The sequence below is a fragment of the Pteropus medius genome, unplaced genomic scaffold (assembly GCF_902729225.1).
Source record: "Pteropus medius unplaced genomic scaffold, Ma_sr-lr_union100, whole genome shotgun sequence".
Classification (NCBI taxonomy): Eukaryota; Metazoa; Chordata; class Mammalia; order Chiroptera; family Pteropodidae; genus Pteropus; species Pteropus medius.
This window is the reverse complement of record NW_024345479.1, coordinates 2163905-2185750: the sequence shown is the minus strand read 5'-3', so window position 1 is coordinate 2185750 and position 21846 is coordinate 2163905. Positions and strand designations below refer to the sequence as shown.

The 21846-nt window shown below is 47.8% G+C and overlaps 2 protein-coding genes across 2 annotated transcripts; both read left to right on the top strand.

Annotated features, from left to right (window-relative positions):
* Positions 1-285: 285 nt before the first annotated feature.
* PSMD3 (proteasome 26S subunit, non-ATPase 3) lies at positions 286-13402 on the top strand. Its single transcript, XM_039873587.1, has 12 exons — positions 286-672; positions 2907-3097; positions 4474-4611; positions 5762-5898; positions 6857-7047; positions 7219-7322; positions 10666-10780; positions 10881-11000; positions 11142-11245; positions 11476-11631; positions 12677-12727; positions 12928-13402. The coding sequence occupies exons 1-12, from the start codon at positions 453-455 to the stop codon at positions 13003-13005; spliced, it is 1605 nt and encodes a 534-aa protein (XP_039729521.1). The 5' UTR covers positions 286-452; the 3' UTR covers positions 13006-13402.
* A 5401-nt stretch (positions 13403-18803) lies between these two features.
* Positions 18804-20462, top strand: CSF3 (colony stimulating factor 3). Its single transcript, XM_039873820.1, has 5 exons — positions 18804-18856; positions 19012-19166; positions 19536-19643; positions 19781-19927; positions 20298-20462. The coding sequence occupies exons 1-5, from the start codon at positions 18844-18846 to the stop codon at positions 20460-20462; spliced, it is 588 nt and encodes a 195-aa protein (XP_039729754.1). The 5' UTR covers positions 18804-18843.
* Positions 20463-21846: the final 1384 nt, after the last annotated feature.

The window sequence follows — 21846 nt, the reverse complement described above, 5'->3', positions numbered from 1 at the left end:
CATCGCACCCTAAGGCTGAGCCTTACCCAGTCACGCCTGTTGGGGTGTTCTTAGAGTCCGAGGTAACACAGATTAGAGCCTGAAGGGACCTCTCGTGGACATGCACAGAAATGCACTTGAGAAGAACATAAAAGAGAATCACACTTCAGCACGCCAACGAAAGCCCCACAAACCGGACAGGCTCCTCCCGCTACTTCCCCGAATATCCGCCCCCATCCTACACCTCGACGGTTGATTTCTTTCCCCTTTGGTGACTCGGCCATCGGCCTACCGGGCCTGGCGTTTCCCAGAAGGCCCAGCGCTGGGAAGGGGTTTGCAGCTGCTCCGTCATCGTGCGGCCCGACGCGAGCCCGCGCTCGTGTGCAGGCCCGGCTTGGTTCCTGGTCTGTGGTGCGAGGGTTCACACGAGGCCCCGGCCTCGGACCCCGGACTAGGCCGCGACCCCGGGCGCCATGAAGCAGGAGGGCTCGGCGCGGCGCCGAGGGGCGGACAAGGCGAAACCGCCACCCGGCGGAGGGGAACAAGAACCACCGCCACCCCCGGCCCCCCAGGATGTGGAGATGAAAGAGGAGGCGGTGGCAGGTGGCGGATCAACGGGGGAGGCTGACGGCAAGACGGCGGCGGCGGCGGCTGAGCACTCCCAGCGAGAGCTGGACACCGTCACCTTGGAGGGTACGAGAGAGCCTGGGCTGGGAACGCGCCATGATCACGGGTGACAGCGCCCCTATGATCTAGCTTCTCTTTGGGACCCCAGCTTCCACCATCCTGGATTCCGTAGGATCAACCCCCAAGTGCCTGCTCCCGCTACCCTGACACTTCTAACCCCAGCCCCAATAATTCCAGGCTCAGGACTCCTCCCTTGCCACACACCTCCTCCCCCCGCCACCGGAGGTTACATCTAGAACTAGGTCTCACTGGGCCTGTAGACAGCCTCTTCTCAGTTCTCCCCTCTAACTCCCATTTACATCCTACCGGATTGTATCGCGTCCAATATATGATTAATCCCTCTAGAAACCAGTGTTTGTATTTATGTGTGTAAAGGGGGTCAGGGTGACACAACACTGGCCCCTGAGTTTTAAGAGTGAACAAAAGTTTTTGTTGTCTACCTTTAGCAAACTCTCCTGAAAGAGCCCTTTCTACCTAGTATCTTGTTTCTTTGTGTAATTGAGGTGCGCAAACGATTCCATCTTTTTTTTCCTTCTCCCTTCAAGCCCTTACTTCTACTCTTGTTTCTAAAAGTTTTAAACACATTACGCGCTTTCAGCTTTTTAGATGTTTACTTTGAGTTCCTAACATTCACCTGCCATCTGAACTATATACTAATACCCCCACTTCTTTTCTCCTAGGTTCCTGTTCCCAGTTTCCTAATGATCTCTTGTTCCTCCAAGTTCACATTTCATTTTTCCTACTTAGAGCATCCTGTGCACATTTGAAGTGAGAGCTCCCCACAGCGAGCCTGGTGCTGTTTTCTTAGTTCTGGATCAAGTGGGATGGACTATTTCTTGGGTTTTCTGTCTACTTGCCTGCATGAGAAACTAGCTCAAAAATATTGAGATACTCAAAGTTTTGCTCCTGGGTGATGTTTTTGAGGATGTGATGGTGTTGACTGCATCAGTTCCTCTTCTAAAATTGGGTAACAGGCTCAGCATCTAATAAAGATTCTTACACCTAAAATAATGATAGTCAGCCAATGGCAAAAGGACCACTCTGCATTACTTACTGGGTATGTACATACGTATTTTATAAACATATTTTCTTTTACAAAGTAATTCACGTTCATTGTAGAAATTTTGGAGGAAAGTCTACCATGGTTAACATTTTTTCCTATGAATTTTTGAGCTGCTTTCCTATAATTGAGGTCGAGTTATATGTACAATTTGGAACAAGGCATAAAACTCAATACGAACGATTTTGCATGCTTTCATTTAACACATCACAATCATGGCTTTCAATTTGTTGCAGAAACATTTATTGAATAATTGATGTAATGGCTAAGCATACAAGCTCTAGAATTAGTTTTCTCATCCCTATCATAAGAGTAATATTACCTACTTCATTGAGTGTTTTGAAGGTTGAGATACTTAGAACTATGCCTAGCACATTATGAACACATAGTAAACCCTCCACAAATAATAGCTGTTATTATTACATCACTAATGTGACCCAGACATCCCGTGCTAACTATGCAAAAGTAACTGAGAAACTACCAATTGATCGTATGCCCTTATTTTTGGACATTTGTTTCCAATTTCTTACTGTTATAAATAGCTTTGCAGCAGTCATCTTTGTGCCCAAGTTTTTAGTATACATTAATAGTTTTTTCTTTAGTATAGATTCTCTATATGCCTGAGTCAAAAGGGTAAATGTTTTTAAGGTTTTTGGTAGGTATTGTGCAGAAAAACTATACTGGTTTACATTGTACCAGCTGAAATGTCCTGTTCACTCTATATTTATCTTGATCATTTACACAAGCTCTTTGTAGAATAAGAATGTCAATCTTTAGTCACATTTGTTGCAGGTATTTTTCTTTTGTTTACAGAATTATTCAGAAAGTTTTTTAGGAAATCAAATTAATTGATCTTTAGTATATGTGTTATTTCCCCCATTATTTACATTTAGAAAGTCTTCCTATTTAGAAATTTGATAAATCTCCATGTGTTTGTTTTGTTTCTCATTTTTTTTCCTTCCTCTTTCTGTCACCCTCTACCCTTTTCCCCACCCCAGCTTTATTTTGTCTCTTGGTTATGTCTTAAAATTGTATGGCATCTGTAAGTACTTCTTAACCCTATTAGAGCAAAAGAAGTGACTGGCCACATCTTTTTAAGAGGCTCCCTAGAACTACTTGTCTGGAGTGGTAGGAGGAGTTGGAAGTAACATTTTTTTTTTTCTCCTCTGGTCCTCCACAGATATCAAGGAGCATGTGAAACAGCTGGAGAAGGCAGTTTCAGGCAAGGAGCCTCGATTTGTTCTGAGGGCCCTGCGGATGCTCCCTTCCACATCACGCCGCCTCAACCACTATGTTCTGTATAAGGCTGTGCATGGCTTCTTCACCTCAAATAATGCCACTCGGGACTTCTTGCTACCCTTCCTGGAAGAGGTGAGTGGGTTAGGCCGGTTTAAAGGGTGCAGGCTTGGCCTCATTCTCCTCCACCAGTGTAGTTGTTTCCCATCCCAAAGACCTGTCTTGTTACCTGCTATAGCAGAGTAATGAAGCAAGCAACCCATTTTTATAATCATTTGCCTGTGAACAAGAAAACCATCCTTATGTCCTGTAGTCATTCCTCCCAGTCAGGGAAAGGAGCTGGGAATCAGGACCTTTCCAGCCAAACTTATTTCTCATTATACCCCAGCGTGGACCCTCTCCTCCGGTTAGGTTATGTCTCCATTGTCAGAAGGGAAGGTGCCACCACCTTTTTGCCTCTGAACTTAACAATAGAGGACGTATAAAACAGTGGTTGAGAGTACAGGGTTTGGAGGTGGACTTGAATTTGAATCCAAACTCTTCCATTTGGTACCTGCGGGCCTTGACCTAACCTCTTTGTGCCTCATTTTCTTCCCCTATTGAATGTGATGAACAGATTTGGGAGGCACTGTTGGGGGGTGGAAAGGAGGAGTGTGTATAAAGCTCTTAGAACAGTGCGTGGCACATAGTGAATGCTGATGAAGTTAGTTCGATAGGGTAGTGATCTCCGTGCCAGGAGAGACCGTTCCTTTTTTTTTCTGGCTGTACCTTATCGTTCATGCTACAGTCTCAAGACTTTATTGACCAGCCACCTTCCTCTCCCTAAAATCCTATTTGCTTATAGTCTGTTCCATAGATATGAAAGCTCAGAAAGTCCCTGGAGATGGAATAATGAAGAGTTTATTGTCTGGGAAAGAGGAAAAGCCCCCTTCCCCAGCCCCACCTGGAATTTCTTTTTACCTTTACATCTCTGAATTCACCCAACATGATCACTTATTGAGCTGTTATTCATTATTCCAGTGTTAGTGACTAGATCTGAAAATACTATATATATATATATCTCAATTTCTCTCAAATTTCTTTTGTTCCACATACATACACAAAAAAATTTGTCTCATTATTCTTGATGTCATCTCTAGAATTATATCACTTTATTAAACTCTATCTGATAGAATTTGTAGTAGTTCCAGGTGTAGTGGTTTAATCTCTCCACCTAGATAGATTGTAGGCTCTGTGAGGGGTCTTATTTCATCCTTTCTGTCCCCATACATTCTGTAAAATTGTCCATTATACTCATTTAACCCTCTTATGTATTGTGTTGTGTTACCAGCCTCCTTGACTCCTTTTGGAAAGAGACTTTTCATCTTTAATTTTTTTTTCCCCAGCACCTAGAAAAATCTTGGCACATAGTAGGCACTCAGTATTTGTCGAAATACATAGTGAGTGCTTAAAAAATTCTTGTTTGATTGATCTAACTGAGCTTTTCCATGATAACTCATGTCCTCTCCTAGCCCATGGACACAGAAGCTGATTTACAGTTCCGTCCCCGAACAGGAAAAGCTGCATCAGCACCGCTGCTGCCTGAAGTGGAAGCCTATCTGCAGCTCCTCATGGTCATCTTCCTGATGAACAGCAAGCGCTACAAAGAGGTATTAGGGCCAGTGAGAGCGATTCACATGCCCCAAGCAGTGCGACGGGTTGTGGGGGAGATTGTTTCTAGTGAAGAAACGGAGATGATCCTTGGGTTATTGACCATCCCCCAGACTCTTCCCCTGGTGGAATGCACACCTAACCCTACAACCGAGGAAGACCTTTCAACTCCTGCTTGGGTACCAGGTACCAAAAGAAAGGGCTGGCAGTGGTGATTCTGCCAGTACCTGGCTGTAGCACAATACCAGTATAGTGGATTCTTTTGGGTAAAGTAGATTTGGAGACAAAGACCTGGGTTTAAATCCCAGCTGTACGTTAGGCAAGTTAATTTCTCCTAGTTGTATGGAAAGTGGGGAAAACTACCGAAATTACAAGATTATTGTTGATAATTAACTAATATGTTCAAAAATACTTAGCAGAATGATCTGCATAAAGTAAGTTTTCACAGTATTTTAATAAATGGCAGCTCTTATTATGGGACCGAACAACTCCATTTTGGATATTATATTACATTTCCATGGCTCCCTCCACCTGGGACCAGTTCTTGGTCAGTCATAGCCACTGTCCCAAGAGCATGCTCAAAAAATGAGGAGGTCCCACTCCTCGGTTCCCTGTTTTTTCTCTTCCTTGGCACCGCTTGGTCAGTGTGTGTTTATTAGGTATAATTCACCCTTTTTAAAGTGTGCACTTCAGTTGTAGTCACTCCCCATTCTCCCCTTGCCCCAGCCCCTGGCAATCACTAATCTATTTTCTGTCTCGTGATTTTTCTTATTGTGGACATTTCATATAAATAAAATTATATAATAGGTGGCCTTTTGTGTCTGGCTTTTTACACTTAGCATAATGTTTTCTAGGTTTACCCATGTATCATGTGTCAGTACTCCATATTTAAAGCTGAATAATATCCCATTGCATGGATGTAGCACATTGTGTTTATCCATTCACTGGGTGATGGACACTTGGGTTATTTCCACTTTTTGGTTATTATTGAATAATGTTGCTATGAACATTGTGTACAAGTTTTTATGTGAACATATGTTTCCAGTTCTCTTGGATATATGCCTAGGAGGGGAATTGCTGGCTCATGACAGCTCCATGTTTAACTTTTTGAAGAACCACCACCTGATTCTCTTTTGGCTGCCTCTCCAGGCACAGAAGATCTCTGATGATCTGATGCAGAAGATCAGCACTCAGAACCGCCGGGCCCTGGACCTTGTGGCTGCAAAGTGTTACTACTACCACGCCCGGATCTATGAGTTCCTGGACAAGCTGGATGTGGTGCGCAGGTACAGGTGGCCAAGGGTCTCACTCTCTCCCCTTTGGGTCAGAGATGTGGTCAGTCACTACCACAGAGCTATGGACTTGGAGAGGGCAATAAGCTGGTAAAGTGCCCAGCAGGAAATGGGGGCAGTGGTTAACATGCCCTGAGCCATGTGAGGCGCTGAGAGAGATGCTGATACTAGGTAAAGAAACATGACGACTGGGCTGTGAAGATCCCCTAGCCTCTTCCCTTGACCCCACATTAAGGGAGGACTGATTGGTAGGTCAAGAGTGGAACCGTAGGCTAGAAAACGTTTCGCTCCTCTGCCTAAAATCTGCAGTGGCTCCCCATTTCCCTCAGGAAAAAGACAAAGTCCTCACGATAGTGTAAGATAAGGCCCAACATGCTCTGTCTCTTGTCACTGCCTCCTTGACTTTGTCTCCCACTGCTCCCCCATCTTACTCCTCACCCCACACTGGCCTCCTGCTTTTCTTTGGGCAAGCGGGCCACACTCGTCCTCAGAGTATTTGCGCTGGCTTGTCCCTCTGCCAAGAATGCTCTTTTCCCTGCCTTCTTTAAGCTTTTAATTGTTACAAATTGTTACTCTGGGTGAGCCCTCCCCTAACTGAACTATTTAAAATCAGCCCCATCATCATTGCTTTTTGGGGGCCCCATTGTACTTACCTGATTTCTCCACAGCCCCTACCACCTTCTGTAATGCAGCATAATTCACTTATTTATCATGATCATTGTCTGTCTCCCCCACTGGAATGCAGGATCCCCAAGAGCAGGGTTCTGTCCTCTTTGTGCACCTAGAATAGTGCTTCACACAGTAGGCACTCAGCAGTCGAAAATGCTGTGAATACCCAGAAAAGCAGTTTGTATCACATTTTTAGGAATTGAAGAGAGAATGGATAAGTTAAAGGCAGTTCGAAAAGTCATTATTTAAGACCTTTAACATACTTTTTCTTTTCTTCTTGAAGCTTCTTGCATGCACGGCTCCGGACAGCCACCCTTCGGCATGACGCAGACGGGCAGGCCACCCTGCTAAACCTTCTGCTGCGGAACTACCTACACTACAACTTGTACGACCAGGCTGAGAAGCTGGTGTCCAAGTCCGTGTTCCCTGAGCAGGCCAACAACAATGAGTGGGCAAGGTACCTCTACTACACAGGTGAGCGGGGGGCCTAACCCCCACGTCAGAAGGTGTCTCAAGCTTTCTTGCTGCAAACTTTCTAAAATTTTGGTGCACTTGGTGCATAAGAGGCGAATTTGGCACTCTGCTTTGCAAGGGGGTTTGGATGGCGCCATTCCCTTGATCCACTCTCCTCTTCTCCACACCCAGGGCGGATCAAAGCCATCCAGTTGGAGTACTCAGAGGCCCGGAGAACAATGACCAATGCCCTTCGCAAGGCCCCTCAGCACACAGCTGTCGGCTTCAAACAGACTGTGAGCAGCAATTCTCATCCCTTTGCCACTTACTCATCTGATAACACTTTAGTTCTGTTTCCCTGTGTAAGGGTCAGGGAAGGCTTCCTTCATCTTTATTATCCAAAAGGTTGCAGCAGACGTCTGTGTGTGTGTAACATTGCTCAGAGCACGTTAAGCAGACGCTACCTGCACCTCTGCTGGTTTTCTGCTGGTTTATGTTCAGAGTATTCTCCTTGGTGAACACGTTTAGAATATTCTGATTCCTCAGCACTCCTTATAGCCATTTCAGACACGGGCATGAATCGTGTTAATAAATCTCAGCTCTTTCTGGTCCCTCACATGCCCATCAGGTACCAGGGACCCCAGAAAATCTGTAGGCTGGCTAATTCAGTTGGAGATAAAGATTGGCCACTGAGAACTGTTAGTCACCAAGAGTTGTTTATTGTTGTTGTTAGTTTTGTTTTGTATTTGAGTGCTGACCTTGGTATTAGGCACTGTAAGGGGTAGAAAAGAAAGATAAGAAACAGTATTTGCTCTCAAGGAGATAAGGAACATTGACTCAGGCTTGAGGGCCTGGTACCCAGAATTTTGACCCAGTTTTCCCAACTACAACCCTTTGCTTCCATCTTAACACAACGTCCACTTCCTAGTGCCAATGAAAGAGAACAGGATAAAAATACACAAAGATTAGGTCAGGGTAGTAGTAGATTTGGTTGTTTCTGGTCAGATGTTCAGAGAAAGGAAGGTTTGGTTTTGTTCGAAGAGATCTTAAAGAGAAAAATTACGTTTGATCTGGTTTTTGAAGGATGGGTAGAATCAGAAAAAGGAATGGCTTTTCAGATGACACACAGAGTACATGTGCAGAATGTTAGATTGCTTACAACATAGGACATTTGCTAAAGTTTTTTCTAAAAAGACACTGAAAATACAGCTGATTAACATATAGACTATGTCCACATACTGGGGATAAGTGGTGTGTGATAAGGCAGTGTTTTCAAAACAGATTTCACTACGGATGAATAAGGTGTCCAAGTTTTCTGTGGTGGAGCCCTGTGGCAGGAAGGAGCAGAGAGCTGGAGTGAGGTCTGGAGTAGACTGTTGGTGAGGGAGCAGGAAAGACATGGAATGGTTGCTTGAGAGAAAGAAGCAGAGTTGGGGGAACTTTCCACCCAGAGAGACTTGAGCAAATAGATGTTGAGCCAAGGCCTTAGAAGAGATGGGAAGAAATGGGGTAAAGAGCTCAGAAAAGCCAGCTTCCAGTAACAAGGAGGGGAATGGGAGTCGGTGAAGAGAGACATCTAGTTTAAAGTGGAGTACACAACAGAACACTTCGAAAGCTTATCCATCTGTTGTAAAATCCACATTCTCTCCTTGGGTGATCTTATTTGCTTTGTAGCTCAACTCTGGTCTCCATGATGCTTCACCAAAGTCCATTACTAACTGTCTTAGTCTGCTTGGGCTGCCATAACAAGGTACCCCAGACTGGGGGGCTTAAACAACAGAAATGTACTTCATCACAGTTCTGAAGGACAGAAGTCCAAGATCAGGGCATCAGCACAGCTGATTTCTTCTGAGGGCTTCTGGCATGGCCATCTTCTTCCAGCATCTTCAGATGGTTTTCTCTCTGCACATGTCTGTATCCCAATCTCTTCTCATAAGGACAGCAGTCGTATTGGATTAGGGCTCACTCAATAGGACTTCATTTTACCTTAATTACCTCTTCAAAGGCTCTATCTCCAAATATTCACATTCTGAGGTACTAGGAGTTAGGGCTTTAATATGAATTTGGAGGCCCACAGTTCAGCCCATAATATTAATTCTGACCCTTCTCATGAACACTAGACCTACAAATCCAACTTCCCACCACACCTCTCTGTACAGATATTCACTGATGCTTCCCATTCAGCTTGCCCTAAACAAAACCTCGTGGGTGCCCCTTGACCAATCAGTGGATGGAGAAAGGAGCCTCAGGATCATCTCAGACTGCTCCTCACCTCTCCTTCCCCATCACTGAGTCGGCCGTTGATTTACCTCCATGTCTTTTGTATTTGTCTCCTCTCTGATACCTCCAATGCCCTTGTTTGAACCACTAACATTTCTGGCCATCTCTCTCCCCTCCACCAACCCAGCTTCCACACAACTGTCTGATTAAGCAGAGCTTCAGGCCCATTTTTATCTCGCCCAGGAAGCTTGCATTGCTTGCTGTTGCCTGCCCAGTAGAGTATGAGTAGGCAGGCAGATATTACTCTTATTATGCCCATCTTAGGGATGAGGAAACCAAGGAATAGGTTGCTCAGCATTTCCTAGCTGGCGAATAAAGACTAGCATTCTGTCTCCAAACTCAGAACGCAGCCTGACATTCAGAACAGCAAGTCCACCAGACTGGCCTCAGTCATCTCTCCTGATAGTTCCTCATAGTTCCTCATGCTCCCCGAGGCGTGTCCTCACATTTGCCTGCCTCTTTTCCAACCTGTTCCCTTGACTGAAATGTCCTCCTTTTTCTACTTCGTCAGAATCCTTTAGGCATATGTTGACTTTTATCGTTTCCACGGGTTTCCCCTCACTCACAGGTTACTCTTAGGGGCAGAGCATCCTCATGCTGTATGTGGAGGCTGAAGAGTTTTTGCCCAGGTATGGGCATGATCACCCACCACCCATTTTAACCCCTTACCTCCCTTGTGACACTTGTTTACACATGATGTAGCTGTTTCTGTTCCTGTCCCTCCTGCTTGGTAGACAGCTCCCTAATTGCTGGGTGTCATCCCCTCTGTTGCGGTTTTTCTTGCTTGGTGCTGAAGCCATTGTAGGCACTATTCAGAAATACCTCATGGTTTTATGGAGGAGAAAGGCCCCAGTTTTCCAGCCATCCTTCTATGTCCATATATGGCTCATTCACTCAGGTTCTGCCTCTACTCAGATTAACTAGTTCTACACATTGTAAACCTCTTATTCTCTGATATCAATCCACTTCCCTAACTAACATCTTCGGTTGAATCACATTCCAATCCTTAGGTCTCTGGGCCCCGTTCCCTCACCATTTGTGAGCCACAGAACCTGCCCATCTGGCCTGTGCTTTAGCGCATTGCCATTTCAGAGCAGTGTGTGTGCTGACTGGCCAGATGAAATGAAGCTTAGGGCTGAGTGGTCAAAGGGTCAGATTCCCAGAACCTGGCTCCAAAGGCAGAGCCTTGATTTCCTGACCAGCACAGCTTCAGGGGTTTTTCCTCTCTCTGTGGGCCTAATCACAGTGCCACTGTCCTCATTTCCCAGTATATCGGACTGAATCAAAGCCCCATTTCATTCTCTTCTTCCATCCGGTGGGACTCCCTGCCCACTGTGTTCCTGTGTCACACTCTGCCAGGTGCACAAGCTTCTTATTGTGGTGGAGCTGTTGCTGGGGGAGATCCCAGACCGACTGCAGTTCCGTCAGCCATCCCTCAAGCGCTCGCTCATGCCCTACTTCCTTTTGACCCAAGGTAAGGCTAGTTCCCCTCCCAGAGCTTCCAGACCCCCGGCACTGGCCTCTTTGATGTGTGTGCCCATTTGCATCATCTGATCCCACTCTTTCCCCTGCAGCTGTCAGGACAGGAAACCTAGCCAAGTTCAACCAGGTCCTGGATCAGTTTGGGGAGAAGTTTCAAGCAGATGGGACCTACACCCTAATCATCCGACTGCGGCACAACGTCATTAAGACAGGTGTGGCTCAGAGTCTGAGGGGCTGCTGGAGGAGCAGGACCTGGACTAGGCTTCTCCAAGGGACAGGGACAACCCTATGGGTATCTGTAGTCGTGAAAGGTCTGCCCACTCTGCCCATCCTACCACTCCTTTCTCTCCCAGGTGTGCGCATGATCAGTCTCTCCTATTCCCGAATCTCCCTGGCCGACATCGCCCAGAAGCTGCAACTAGATAGCCCAGAGGATGCAGAGTTCATTGTTGCCAAGGTGGGGCAGGTTCAGGGGCTGGCAGTGGGAGGAGATTGGCTAAGGAGGGGAATGGGTAAAGCATTGGCACAATCTGCAGGGAGTGCCAGCCTTGCAGTGAAGCCAGGAAGTTGCCAGAGAGTGTGTTACATGAGTGAGTGTGTGAGAGTGTAAGAAAGAGATGGATGAGATGTTCTAGGACTTAAAGGATAGGCTTTCTAGTGACATTTCCTCCCTTTGGGGGCCTGCAGGCCATCCGGGATGGCGTCATTGAGGCCAGCATCAACCATGAGAAGGGCTACGTGCAGTCCAAGGAAATGATTGATATCTATTCCACGCGTGAGCCCCAGCTCGCCTTCCACCAGCGCATCTCCTTCTGCCTAGACATCCACAACATGTCTGTCAAGGTGAGAAGCACTTGGCTACAGAGGCCAGGTACACAGCAGCGTGCCTGCCCTCCATACCTGTGGGTTCTTCGGAAAAGGTGGGCTTGGTTTGGGGCCCAGTTCCCACCTCATCTCAATAAAATCACTAAATGGCAGAGGGCCCCAGGGGGGGCAAAGGACTTTACTTATGGGACTACAGCACCTTCTGTTGCTTTCAAGGGGTCTGGTTGCCAGGGAAGTCCGGACAGATTCTGAGTTTAGGGTTCTAGATTTGGTTCCAAATTGGAGTCATTTGTCTTCTCTGAGCCTCTCTTTCTCCATCTTTGAAGTTAATGGTGAGATATTACCTCCCCTGCCTACTTCCTAGGGTTATGAGATGAAAAAATTGTGTCTTAAGGCACTTAATGAAGTCTAAGTTGTGTAAAAGGTAAGGCTGGTATCTAGTTCCACAAAGGCCATTAACCCTTATCCTGGGTCAGGCACTGAGTTAGGTGCTGGTACTGTTTGGCTGCTGTATTTTTTCCTGGTCTCCTCCTCCTCCCCCCACAAGAAACTAGGGACAGTGCTGCCTTGCTTAAAACTGGATAAATGCCGTGCTCCATGAGACGCAAGGCCCTTTGTGATCTGGTCCCTTGTGTCTCTAGACTCGTTCCCCACAACTGCTCCGCTCGCTCTCTCCTCCCTCCTTCCTTTCCTATTCCTCCCCCCCCGCCCCGCCCAAAGCTGGCATCACTCACCTCACGCCAGGCCTTTTAACATGTTGAGTCCTCTGCCCGGGGATGCTTTTTCTCCACTCCCACAGCCAGTCCACTCCTCCGCCTTTTCTTCCTCACTGCCATTCTGAGGGTTAGTAGTTCATATCTCCAGATTCTCCTTCTCTTTTTTTAGCATTTACCATGTAGCATTGCAATAGTTGGTCTCCATGCCTGGCTCCCCCACTAGACTAAACTGGAGGGTGAATAGTATATCTTAATCATATCTTGGTGCTTGGTACACAGAAGGAGGACAGTAATCGTGTGTTAAGTGTATTCCTCCTCATCTTGCCGTTCTCTGTACTCTACTTCAGGCCATGAGGTTTCCTCCCAAATCATACAACAAGGACTTGGAATCTGCAGAGGTAAGCTGCCTTCTATTCTGGGCACAACTGAAAGATAGAACTTCCCTACAGAAAAGGAAGAAGGGAGGTTTCTGGAAGGGCTGGGGCAGCTGTGAAGCTTTGACAGTCCCCGGCCTGGGGGCAGGGCGGGCTGGGCAAAGCACTGAGTGAGAGATCCTGAAGTCTTCAGCGGCCCACCCTCACCCCATCTCTTTCCCCAGGAACGGCGTGAGCGAGAGCAGCAAGACTTGGAGTTTGCCAAAGAGATGGCAGAAGATGATGATGACAGCTTCCCTTGAGCTGGGGGGCTGGGGAGGGGTGGGGTGAGTGGGGACTGGCTCTTTATCTTTCCCCTCAGGGGTCCCATGCCCAGGGAACTGGCCCTTTATCCCACACACAGCTCACAGACTGCATATGTGCTGGGGGTGGGCGGGGTGAAGGGTGTAGAGAGCCAGCCACCCCCACCTCACCTCAGGGCCCCTCCCCAGCCGGTGATTTAGCACACAGTGGTCAAGAGGGCGGGCAGACAGCCTCCCCAGGGCAGGGTCCTGGCTAGTGGTGTGGGCAGCAAGATGGGAGGGAAAAGCCCTGTGCTCTCCTCCAGGGAGTAGGGGACTGGAACTGGGACATGTGTCGGGTTGTATGTTTTTTGAAGCTTCAATTATGATTTTTAAACAATAAAAGTTCTCCAAAGCATTTTGCGCATCAGTTACTATACTTGGCTTTCACGCTTGCAATATTGGCAGACCCAGGGTTTTTTTTCCTCATTGTGGAGGACCAGCCTCAGGTGTAATCTGAAGATGATGCAGCTGAAGATGACCAGGAAGCCAAGGACAGGGTGAAGAGACAAAGCCGATATCAAAAGGACTGTTTCATATCTAACTGGCTCTCGAATATTGGGCAAATCGTTAAACCTCTCAGGCTCCTTTCCCACATCTGTCACAGGAATTAGACTCGGTGACCTGACTAATATTAGGAATCTAGACTTCTAAAGGGTTAAAAAAAAGGCAAGGATCCAATCCTCTGGTGAGGTTTGCCGAGGAGAGAAGGGTCTCTGCAAGGCTGCAGCAGGTTGAGAGCAGGGTTTTGCTCAGTTCCCTTACAGGATGGCTGATGGGGTCCTCACTAGGCAGAGTTGGGGTCAGGCAGGGGGGTGCTCCCTGTGGCCCCCAGCTCACCTACTCCACAGCTACATATGATGGGGAAATACCTACCTGGGTCTCAGTCTCCCAGCCACCAACAGCAGGGCTCCCCATGTTGGATCATTTGAATTGCTCCTGTGTTCTCTGGCTGCCACCTGGGACACTGCTGTACATGTACTCTTCCTGCCAAACTCTTATCTGAACATGCCTCGGGGGTTTCTGCTTCTCCTTAACTGATTCCTCTCCTGTGGGTTCTCCCCACTTCCTGATTTTCTAAACTTCCTCCAGACTTCCTACTTCATAGCAATTAAACCTGGCTTCTGGACCACTTATTAATCAAATACTCCTAAGGAGATATTTGGTGTGAAAGCCTTATCTTCCCAACTAGTTTGTAAGTTCTTAAAAGAGCCGAGCCATTTGTGTCCTCCCAGGGCCTCATACAGAACCTAACACTGTGGGATTAATAAAGGCTTGTTTGTTGAGAAAGGAGCACTGTGTGTTCATCACCAACTGTGAGTTGTCATCACCCAATATCCCTAATTTCCATTTAGGCGAGTTTTAGACAGGCCTTGCTCTGGTTCCTGATTCCACCCAGCCTTGGTCACAGTGATTTGGCATTGCCCACTTCCTTGAAGCTTCTGACACTTCCCCGTGGACTGAAAATTCGCTTTGTGAAAATGGCACTTTTTTCCCCCAGACTCTCCCTTTGATCTTTGTGGAAGATATTTTATTACAATGTCCAAACTTTTCATTTATTTTAAAGATTCCAATTCTTTTCCCATTTTACAGGCTAATTCAAAAATTTAATAGATCTTGAATTCCCTTCCAGGAAGGATGGGACAGAGAACTAATGGAGAGCACCCCGGCATGCCCTTCCAGGACACCAGGACAGGCTTAAGTGGGAAGTGAATCGTGGCCTGCGTGAGCCCAAGTTCAGGTCACGTTCTGTTAGGCTGCATGCACTGCTTTCCTCCAGCCTGTCTGGTTCTGTTGTCTGGTTAGTTAGTTTTTGCCTCCACATGGCTGTCCTGGCCCTTGACCACTTTACCTGACCTCTAAAAATGACTTTCTTTTTGAGCGTCTGATCAGGGTACTTGTATACAGAGGGCAGGTGCAGCTGCCTGAGGCTCTTTCTAAACTGCTTAATGTGTTTCATTGTAATTAATATTATTCCCAATGATCCCCAACCTCACAGTTGTTTATAAATCTTAAAGTCAGCACATAGCCCCAAGTGCCTTCAGACCCTTTCTTGGGTTAGTAATGGATCGGAGAGGGTATATATACCCAGTTACAGACTTGGGTCATTTGCCATGATTTTCTGGTTCTCTCTCACCTTGAGTCTATGGACTTTTTCTGTCGCTCTCTGGAAGTTTCTTGTAATCCATCCCCATTGGCTTGTTTTTCTTTCCTGGAGTTTTGTTTTTTTATTAGAAAACTACAGAGATTAAAAAAATAAATAATAATAATTAAAACTACAGAGAAACACAAAACAGAACAAATACCCCTGTACTTTCCAAGTTTTGTTATGTAAGTTTTAATCAAAGAAAATACATTACAGATAAATTGGAAGCTCATCTTATTCATTTCCCAGGCCTTTCCCCTCCTTCCCCAGAGGCAGCCACTGTGATGAATTCAAAGTGGGCAGCCTTCCGGTTTGTTTTACTAAAAAATATACTGGGGTTTTTTTGGTTTTTTTTTTTTGAGAATGTTTATGAGTTCATTTGAGCCAAACTGACGATATATGCCAAGGATCATCTCAAATGCTTTCCAGAAACAAAATATAGAATTGTTTTGAGTCTTTAAATCTTTATAAATGATGTATTACATGAATGGAACTTGCTCTTTTCACTTAGTATTGGTTTTGAGGTCTAATCATATTGATACCCAAGCCCGGCACTGTTCCAGGCACTGAGAATACAATAAAAAGGAACAAAATTCTTTCCTGTGGAGCTTCATGCTGGGGATGGGGAGGGGAAACAGGGAGGCATATGTGGTATGAACAACCAGTTTATTTAGCCATTCCCCTGTTGGTGGGCATTTGTTAACTATTGCCAGCCATGCTGCAGAGGACATCTCCGTATGTCTCCTTGCACACATGTACTGTGTACACAGTTTGCAAACTTTTCTTAAAGGGCCAGATAGTACATTTTTTAGGCTTGTGAGCCATATGGTCTGTAACAACTACTCACTTTCGTCTTTTTTGAAAGCAGCTATAAACAATATGTAAACAAATTATTTACAAATGCTAGGGTTTCAGTTTCATTGATTTTCCATATTATGAAAGATTTCTTTAGTTTTTTTCCCAATCATTTAAAAATAAAAAACCTATTCTTAACTCAGGATGTATATATCTTGGCCTGGGAGCCTAGTCTGCAATAAATGAGTTACTCCAGAGCCTGTATAAAGATGCTCCAAGCCCCGTGCCAGATGAAAACAGGAAATGTGAGAGGAAGTTGCTGACCAGTCTTGGCCATTGAGAAATACCTGGGAAAGCTTTTCAGAAGCTGGAAGAATGAATAACTAGGAGTCTCTGGAGCCCGGGCCTTTGCCAGAAGATCATTTGGGTCAAACTCAGCCTGTGTGTGTCATGGCCAGTAACTGGCCCTTGCTCTCTCTACGTGGTCTATATAGAATATATATATATATATATATGGCTCAGAAGTCTGGAATGAGCCATTAGCCAAGAAGTATAGCTATCTAAATAGGAAGGTAGTATAATGGAAACCACAGGGGCTTCGGAAGCAAATTCTGCCTGGCTCTGCCTCCAACTGTGATCTTGGGCAAGGCCCTTCCCTTCTCTGTGGCTATCCTTTGTCTATAATGGGAATAATCCACACCCTACCACTTGTTTGATAGGATGAAATGACAAAAGTTTGATGGGGGATGCCTGTCATATAAGAAGTGCCCAATAACTGCCAGCCAACATTCAGATTTTCTCCCTGTGGGATGGGTGGATGCCAGAACACTTCCCAAGATGGCAGCTCACTTCCTCTGGAAGCAGCCCACTCCATCTTCTGACACCTCGGACCATTAGGAAATTCTTTCCTTCTGTTGAGCTGAAAAATGTCTGTGGCCTCCACTCTCTGTCCCACTTCTAGCCCTTGAGACCACACAACAAACCCGTCCTTCTCTTTTCCAGACAAAACCTGTTCTTGAGTCTTTTCACCATTCTGGCTCCCTTTGTTAGAACTAAGTTATTTTTCTGAACCAAACTTCTGACACACTTGGCTGTAGGTGAAAATAAATGTCTGGGTCTAGAACAGGCCCAGTCACATGTGAGGAAGGCCAAACATTGGTTAAGAGATTCTATGGTTAAGAATTTAAGACTTTGGCACAGGGCAGACCTTAGTTCTGCTCCTTGGCAAGTTACTTAAGCTCTCCAAGGTCAGATCCATCTTCTACGAAAGGGAAATGGTTCTAGTCCCCTCCTCATTGACTTATTGAAATAAATGCATTCAATAATGTATAGAGAGTGCATAGCACATGTCTGGGGCAGGCCGCATCCTCTGGAGGTTTTAGCGGGGAGGGGGAAGAGATGTGTTCGTGAATGTGAATCTCCTGTCCCCCACAGTTCTGTTAAACCCAGCCCTCTACTTCATGGAGCTGGGCACACAGCTGAGCTCAATCAGTGCAGCGAGGGGCCAATGTGCTGCCTTGCATGATGAGGGACCAGAAGCAGGATGTGAACAGATCGGCAGGTGACATCTTTGCCGGCTGTGACCACCAGGGGGCAACCCCGCCCCAGAGATGGCCTCACCCAGTCAGACACCCTTCTCAACAAGATGCATCTGTTCCTTGGCACGTTTGGTTGTAAAGAAGGACAGAAAGTGACAGCCCTGGGTGCGGTCGGTCAGACTACCCTGGGCAGGCCCACAGCCTGTGGAAAACTCTCTGGCCAGAGGCAGTGGCCTGGGATGTAACTGACTCTGCAACCCATGACCTTGGACAAGGCACTTTCTCATCTGGCCCAGGGTTGGAACAGAATCCAAGGTCCACATTGCATGGCTCTAGGACTCGAAGCCAAGGCAGTTCCTTCCTTCTCACCTCAGAGCAGTACATACAATCCGGCTGGCAGTGAACCTGGCCTGCGAAGCCACGTGTCCCAGACCCCCAACTCCAAAGCCTTAGGAAACTGGTGGGGGAGGGGTAGTGCAAGAGGAGGTGGAAGGGCAAGGTCAGGTGAACCAAGAGCCTCCAAGGGTCTTGCTTCATTCAGGACAGACATCCGGTTTCCTCTGGTCTCTGCCAGGATTCCAGGGGCTTAAAAAAATGAGTCATGGGGGGGGATTGGGGAGTTCCCAGCTAACTAGTTAGGGACACGAGCCTGGAACGATGCCCATCAAAGTGTGGGGTGGGGACAGAATGAAGACCCTAATGTCCCTATTTCAGATCCCTTGCCCCTCAGGAGGGGACTCAAGAAGGTAGCCTCCTGGGATTTTGGGGTTGTAATGGGGGCAACTAGCTTTTTCCCCTCTCAGAATTTGGGGGGCTAGGAAGCAGGTAGCTTGATTATCCCAAGGGAGAATGGCAAAGGGGACTGCCTCACAGATCTGCCAGAAGAGGGAAGGAGGGGCGCCTGGAGGTCTGCCTCTCTCAGATCAGTTTGACCAGACTCCAGCCTCCAAGGCTTTATCAGTGGCTCAGCCTTTGTTCAGAGGTTCTGTTCAAATACCCTGGGGCAATTCAGGCCTGGGTGGGGCTGAGGGGAGGAAGGGAGTATGAAGGGGACAAGACGTCAAAGAAGGATCAGAGATTCCACAATTTCACAAAACTTTCGCAAACAGCTTTTTGTCTCAGCCTCCCCCTGCATTGTCCTGGACACCAAATTTGCATAAATCCTGGGAAGTTATTACTAAGCCTTAGTCGAGCACCAGGTAATTTCCTCCCAGGCCTCCATGGGCTTATGTATAAAGGCCCTCCAGAGCTGGTCCCTGATACAGCCCTGAGCCTGTAGACTCAACCAGACCCTCCACTGAGCTGGCTGCCCCAAGCCCCATGAAGCTGATGGGTGAGTGTCCCAACCTAGGATGGGGGAGTTTCCTGCCTATCTGGGGTACGGGAGGGAGGCTGGAGTGGCTGAGGGGCTGGGAACCCCTAAGCCCCCAGAAAGGTACCCAGATGGGAGTGGACAGTATGTCTCCTGAGACCCCCATCTGCTCCCAGCCCTGCAGTTGCTGCTCTGGCACAGTGTACTTTGGACAGTGCAAGAAGCCACCCCCTTGGGCCCTGCCAGCAACCTGCCCCAGAGCTTCCTGTTCAAGTGCTTAGAGCAAGTGAGGAAGATCCAGGCCGATGGTGTGGTGCTGCAGGAGAAGCTGGTGAGTGAGAGAGGCAGGCCGAGAGACAGGGAGGGGACACGGATGCTGCCAAAGGGGGTTTAAAGGAGAGAGGACCCAGAGCGGTGGGCAGGGGTGGGGGGTGACAGGGGACACCATCAGTAAGGGACATGGGAGAGGAGAGACACAGGGAAACGGAAGAAAGAAGTGGAGCTGTGGTGGGCTGGGAAGTAACCTGGGGAAGGGAACCTCTTGGGGACAGTGCTGGAGAGTCTGGCCGGGATGCAAGTGGAGCAGGGAATGGGGCTGAGAAGCCTGGCAAGACATGGAAGGAGGAGAAGACCACAGAGAGGGGGAGGAGCATCCTGGCCTTATCAAGTTCCCTGCACTCACAATCCTTCCCGTCCCCAGTGTGCCACCCACAACCTGTGCCACCCTGAGGAGCTGGTGCTGCTTGGACATTCTCTGGGCATTTCCCAGGCTCCCCTGAGCAGCTGCTCCAGCCAGGCCCTGCAGCTGGTAAGTGTCTAGAGGAGAAGAAGGTGGTGAGGGAGAGGGATGATCTAAAAGGCTCTCCTGACCTCCAGGCTCCAGCTGGGGCCCTGAGAGGAGCATCTTAGATGGCATTCCTAACTCTTCTACTACATTGCCTGCAGACGGGCTGCCTGAGACAACTCCACAGTGGCCTCTTCCTCTACCAGGGCTTTCTGCAGGCCCTGGCAGGGATCTCCCCCAAGTTAGCTCCCACCCTGGACATGCTGCATCTGGACATCACCGACCTTGCCACCAACATCTGGCAGCAGGTGAGCTTCGTTAGGAGCAGTAGTTTTAGAGGCCTATACCGAGCTGGTCCCTAAAGGTCGTGCTGCCAGTCTGGGAGTCCTGCAAGTTCTTTAGGGGGTTCTTTTGGTGGGAGCATTCTCAGGGATGGGCAGGGAGCTGCACGGAGGGACCTACCACCTCATCCCAGGCCCCTCCTGCTGCTGGCCTTCCCCTACAGTTGAGGGCAGGAACCCGATCACTGAACCTCAAAACAGACCCGGTTTCAATTCCTGGCTCCACTGTTAATTGTGTGAACTTCCGCAGCCAGCCCATCAGCCCTTTGCATTTCCTCATCTGCGATAACGCCCACTCTTCAGGGCCTGATTGCTGATCTCATCTATTCCCCCACAGATGGAAGACCTGGGGGTGGCCCCTGCCGTGCAGGCCACCCAGGGCACCCTGCCAATCTTCACCTCAGCCTTCCAGCGCCGAGCAGGAGGTGTCCTGGTTGCTGCCAACCTGCAGAGCTTCCTGGAGCTGGCATACCGTGTTCTGCGCTACCTTGCCGAACCCTGAGCAAAAACCCTCCCCATTCAGTGTATTTATCTCTATTTAATATTTATGCTTATTTAAACCTAATATTTAAAGATAGGAAAGAGTGGAAAGGAGCCCCAGACTCCTGGGTCCTTCCCTCCACTTCCAAGTCTCGTTTTCCTGCCTGTAGCAGGGGAAAAAAGCTCCTGTCTTCCTGTCCCTTGGACCGGGAGGTAGATAGGTAAATACCAAGTATTAACTCCTGTGACTGTGTTGGGCACTGGAAAGAGCCGCAGTGAACCCCCAACCTCGAGGGTACCCACCTTAGGGCCCTTGGAAGCATCAGGAAGTCTCCCACGTGGGAGATAAGACAGTCCTGTTTAATATTTAAACAGCAGTGTTCCCTAGCTAGGTCCTCTTATCCCTCCCTCGCTCTGGCCTCGGCTTGGCTTGCACGTCAGGTCGGCCAGGCCTTGCTTTTTCTCACGTCCCCTCCCCACAGTCATGAAGCCCAGCAGAGGCAGCCAGAGTTGGGAGGCTTGACCTTGGGGTCCCACAAATTCATTGGGGAATTTTTCTCTTTAATGTTTTTTGGGAGCATGTTTTAACACCCCTGGGAGCCAAGGCATCACTGACATCTCTTGTTTTTCTGGATGCCCTAAGAGTCACCCACTGGCTTGTGGTGAAAGCCCCACTCCCACCAGGGTCAGAATTCTGACTGCTTAGGGCTGGGCAGATGGTCGTGTATCTGCCTTGCTGGACAGGGACTGGGAATGTGGGCGGGAAAAGATGAGGGAGGATTATGTGAAAGGGTGTGTGAGAGGGAAGTTCAACTGTTCACTCTCCACTTCTGCCCCCACTTTCTCATTGTAGCCAAGCTTCATAATAAAGTGTTTGTCTCCAATAAATGTCTTTCCTCCTTCTTGAATCCAGCTGGTACCTGGCCAGGGGTTGGGGGGCAGGGAGTTAGTCAAAGGCAGAGGGCAGGGAAGAGGAGGTGCAGGGAGGAAGCAGGCTCATAAATGTTCATTCCTTTAGCATGTGTTTATCTTGCACCTACTCTGTGCAGACACTGGGCTAAGTGCTAGGGATATCCTGGTGAACAAAGCAGGCATGATCCTGCCCTCACGGAGCCATAGTCTAGTGGGAAAGGCAGAAGGCAAATGGACTACTGGTACCAGGAGAGGAGAGTGTGTGGGTTTGGGGGAGATCCTTAACCGTCCAGACAAAGGTAGACACTGGCCTGAAGCAAGAGAGCACTTAGTGTTTGCATAGGGCTGGTCGGTTTACCAACTTCCATGAACTCTCTAGCCCATCCACACTCACAGGTGCCCACGAAGATAGAATCAGGAAGTGCCTTGTACAGATTAGGAAACTGAGTCAAGGTGAAAACTTGGGTTGGGACTCAAATTCCAAGCTCTACACT

What these genes read in the sequence shown, in the direction of transcription:
- CSF3 (XM_039873820.1), top strand. An exon ending in TGGTGCTGCAGGAGAAGCTG is followed by an intron (nt 19,167 to 19,535) that starts GTGAGTGAGAGA and finishes TCCCGTCCCCAG; the next exon opens with TGTGCCACCCACAACCTGTG. An exon ending in CCAGCCAGGCCCTGCAGCTG is followed by an intron (nt 19,644 to 19,780) that starts GTAAGTGTCTAG and finishes CATTGCCTGCAG; the next exon opens with ACGGGCTGCCTGAGACAACT.
- PSMD3 (XM_039873587.1), top strand. Translation starts at nt 453, where the DNA reads ATGAAGCAGGAGGGCTCGGCGCGGCGCCGAGGGGCGGACAAGGCGAAA. An exon ending in ACAGCAAGCGCTACAAAGAG is followed by an intron (nt 4,612 to 5,761) that starts GTATTAGGGCCA and finishes CTGCCTCTCCAG; the next exon opens with GCACAGAAGATCTCTGATGA. An exon ending in CTACTTCCTTTTGACCCAAG is followed by an intron (nt 10,781 to 10,880) that starts GTAAGGCTAGTT and finishes TTTCCCCTGCAG; the next exon opens with CTGTCAGGACAGGAAACCTA.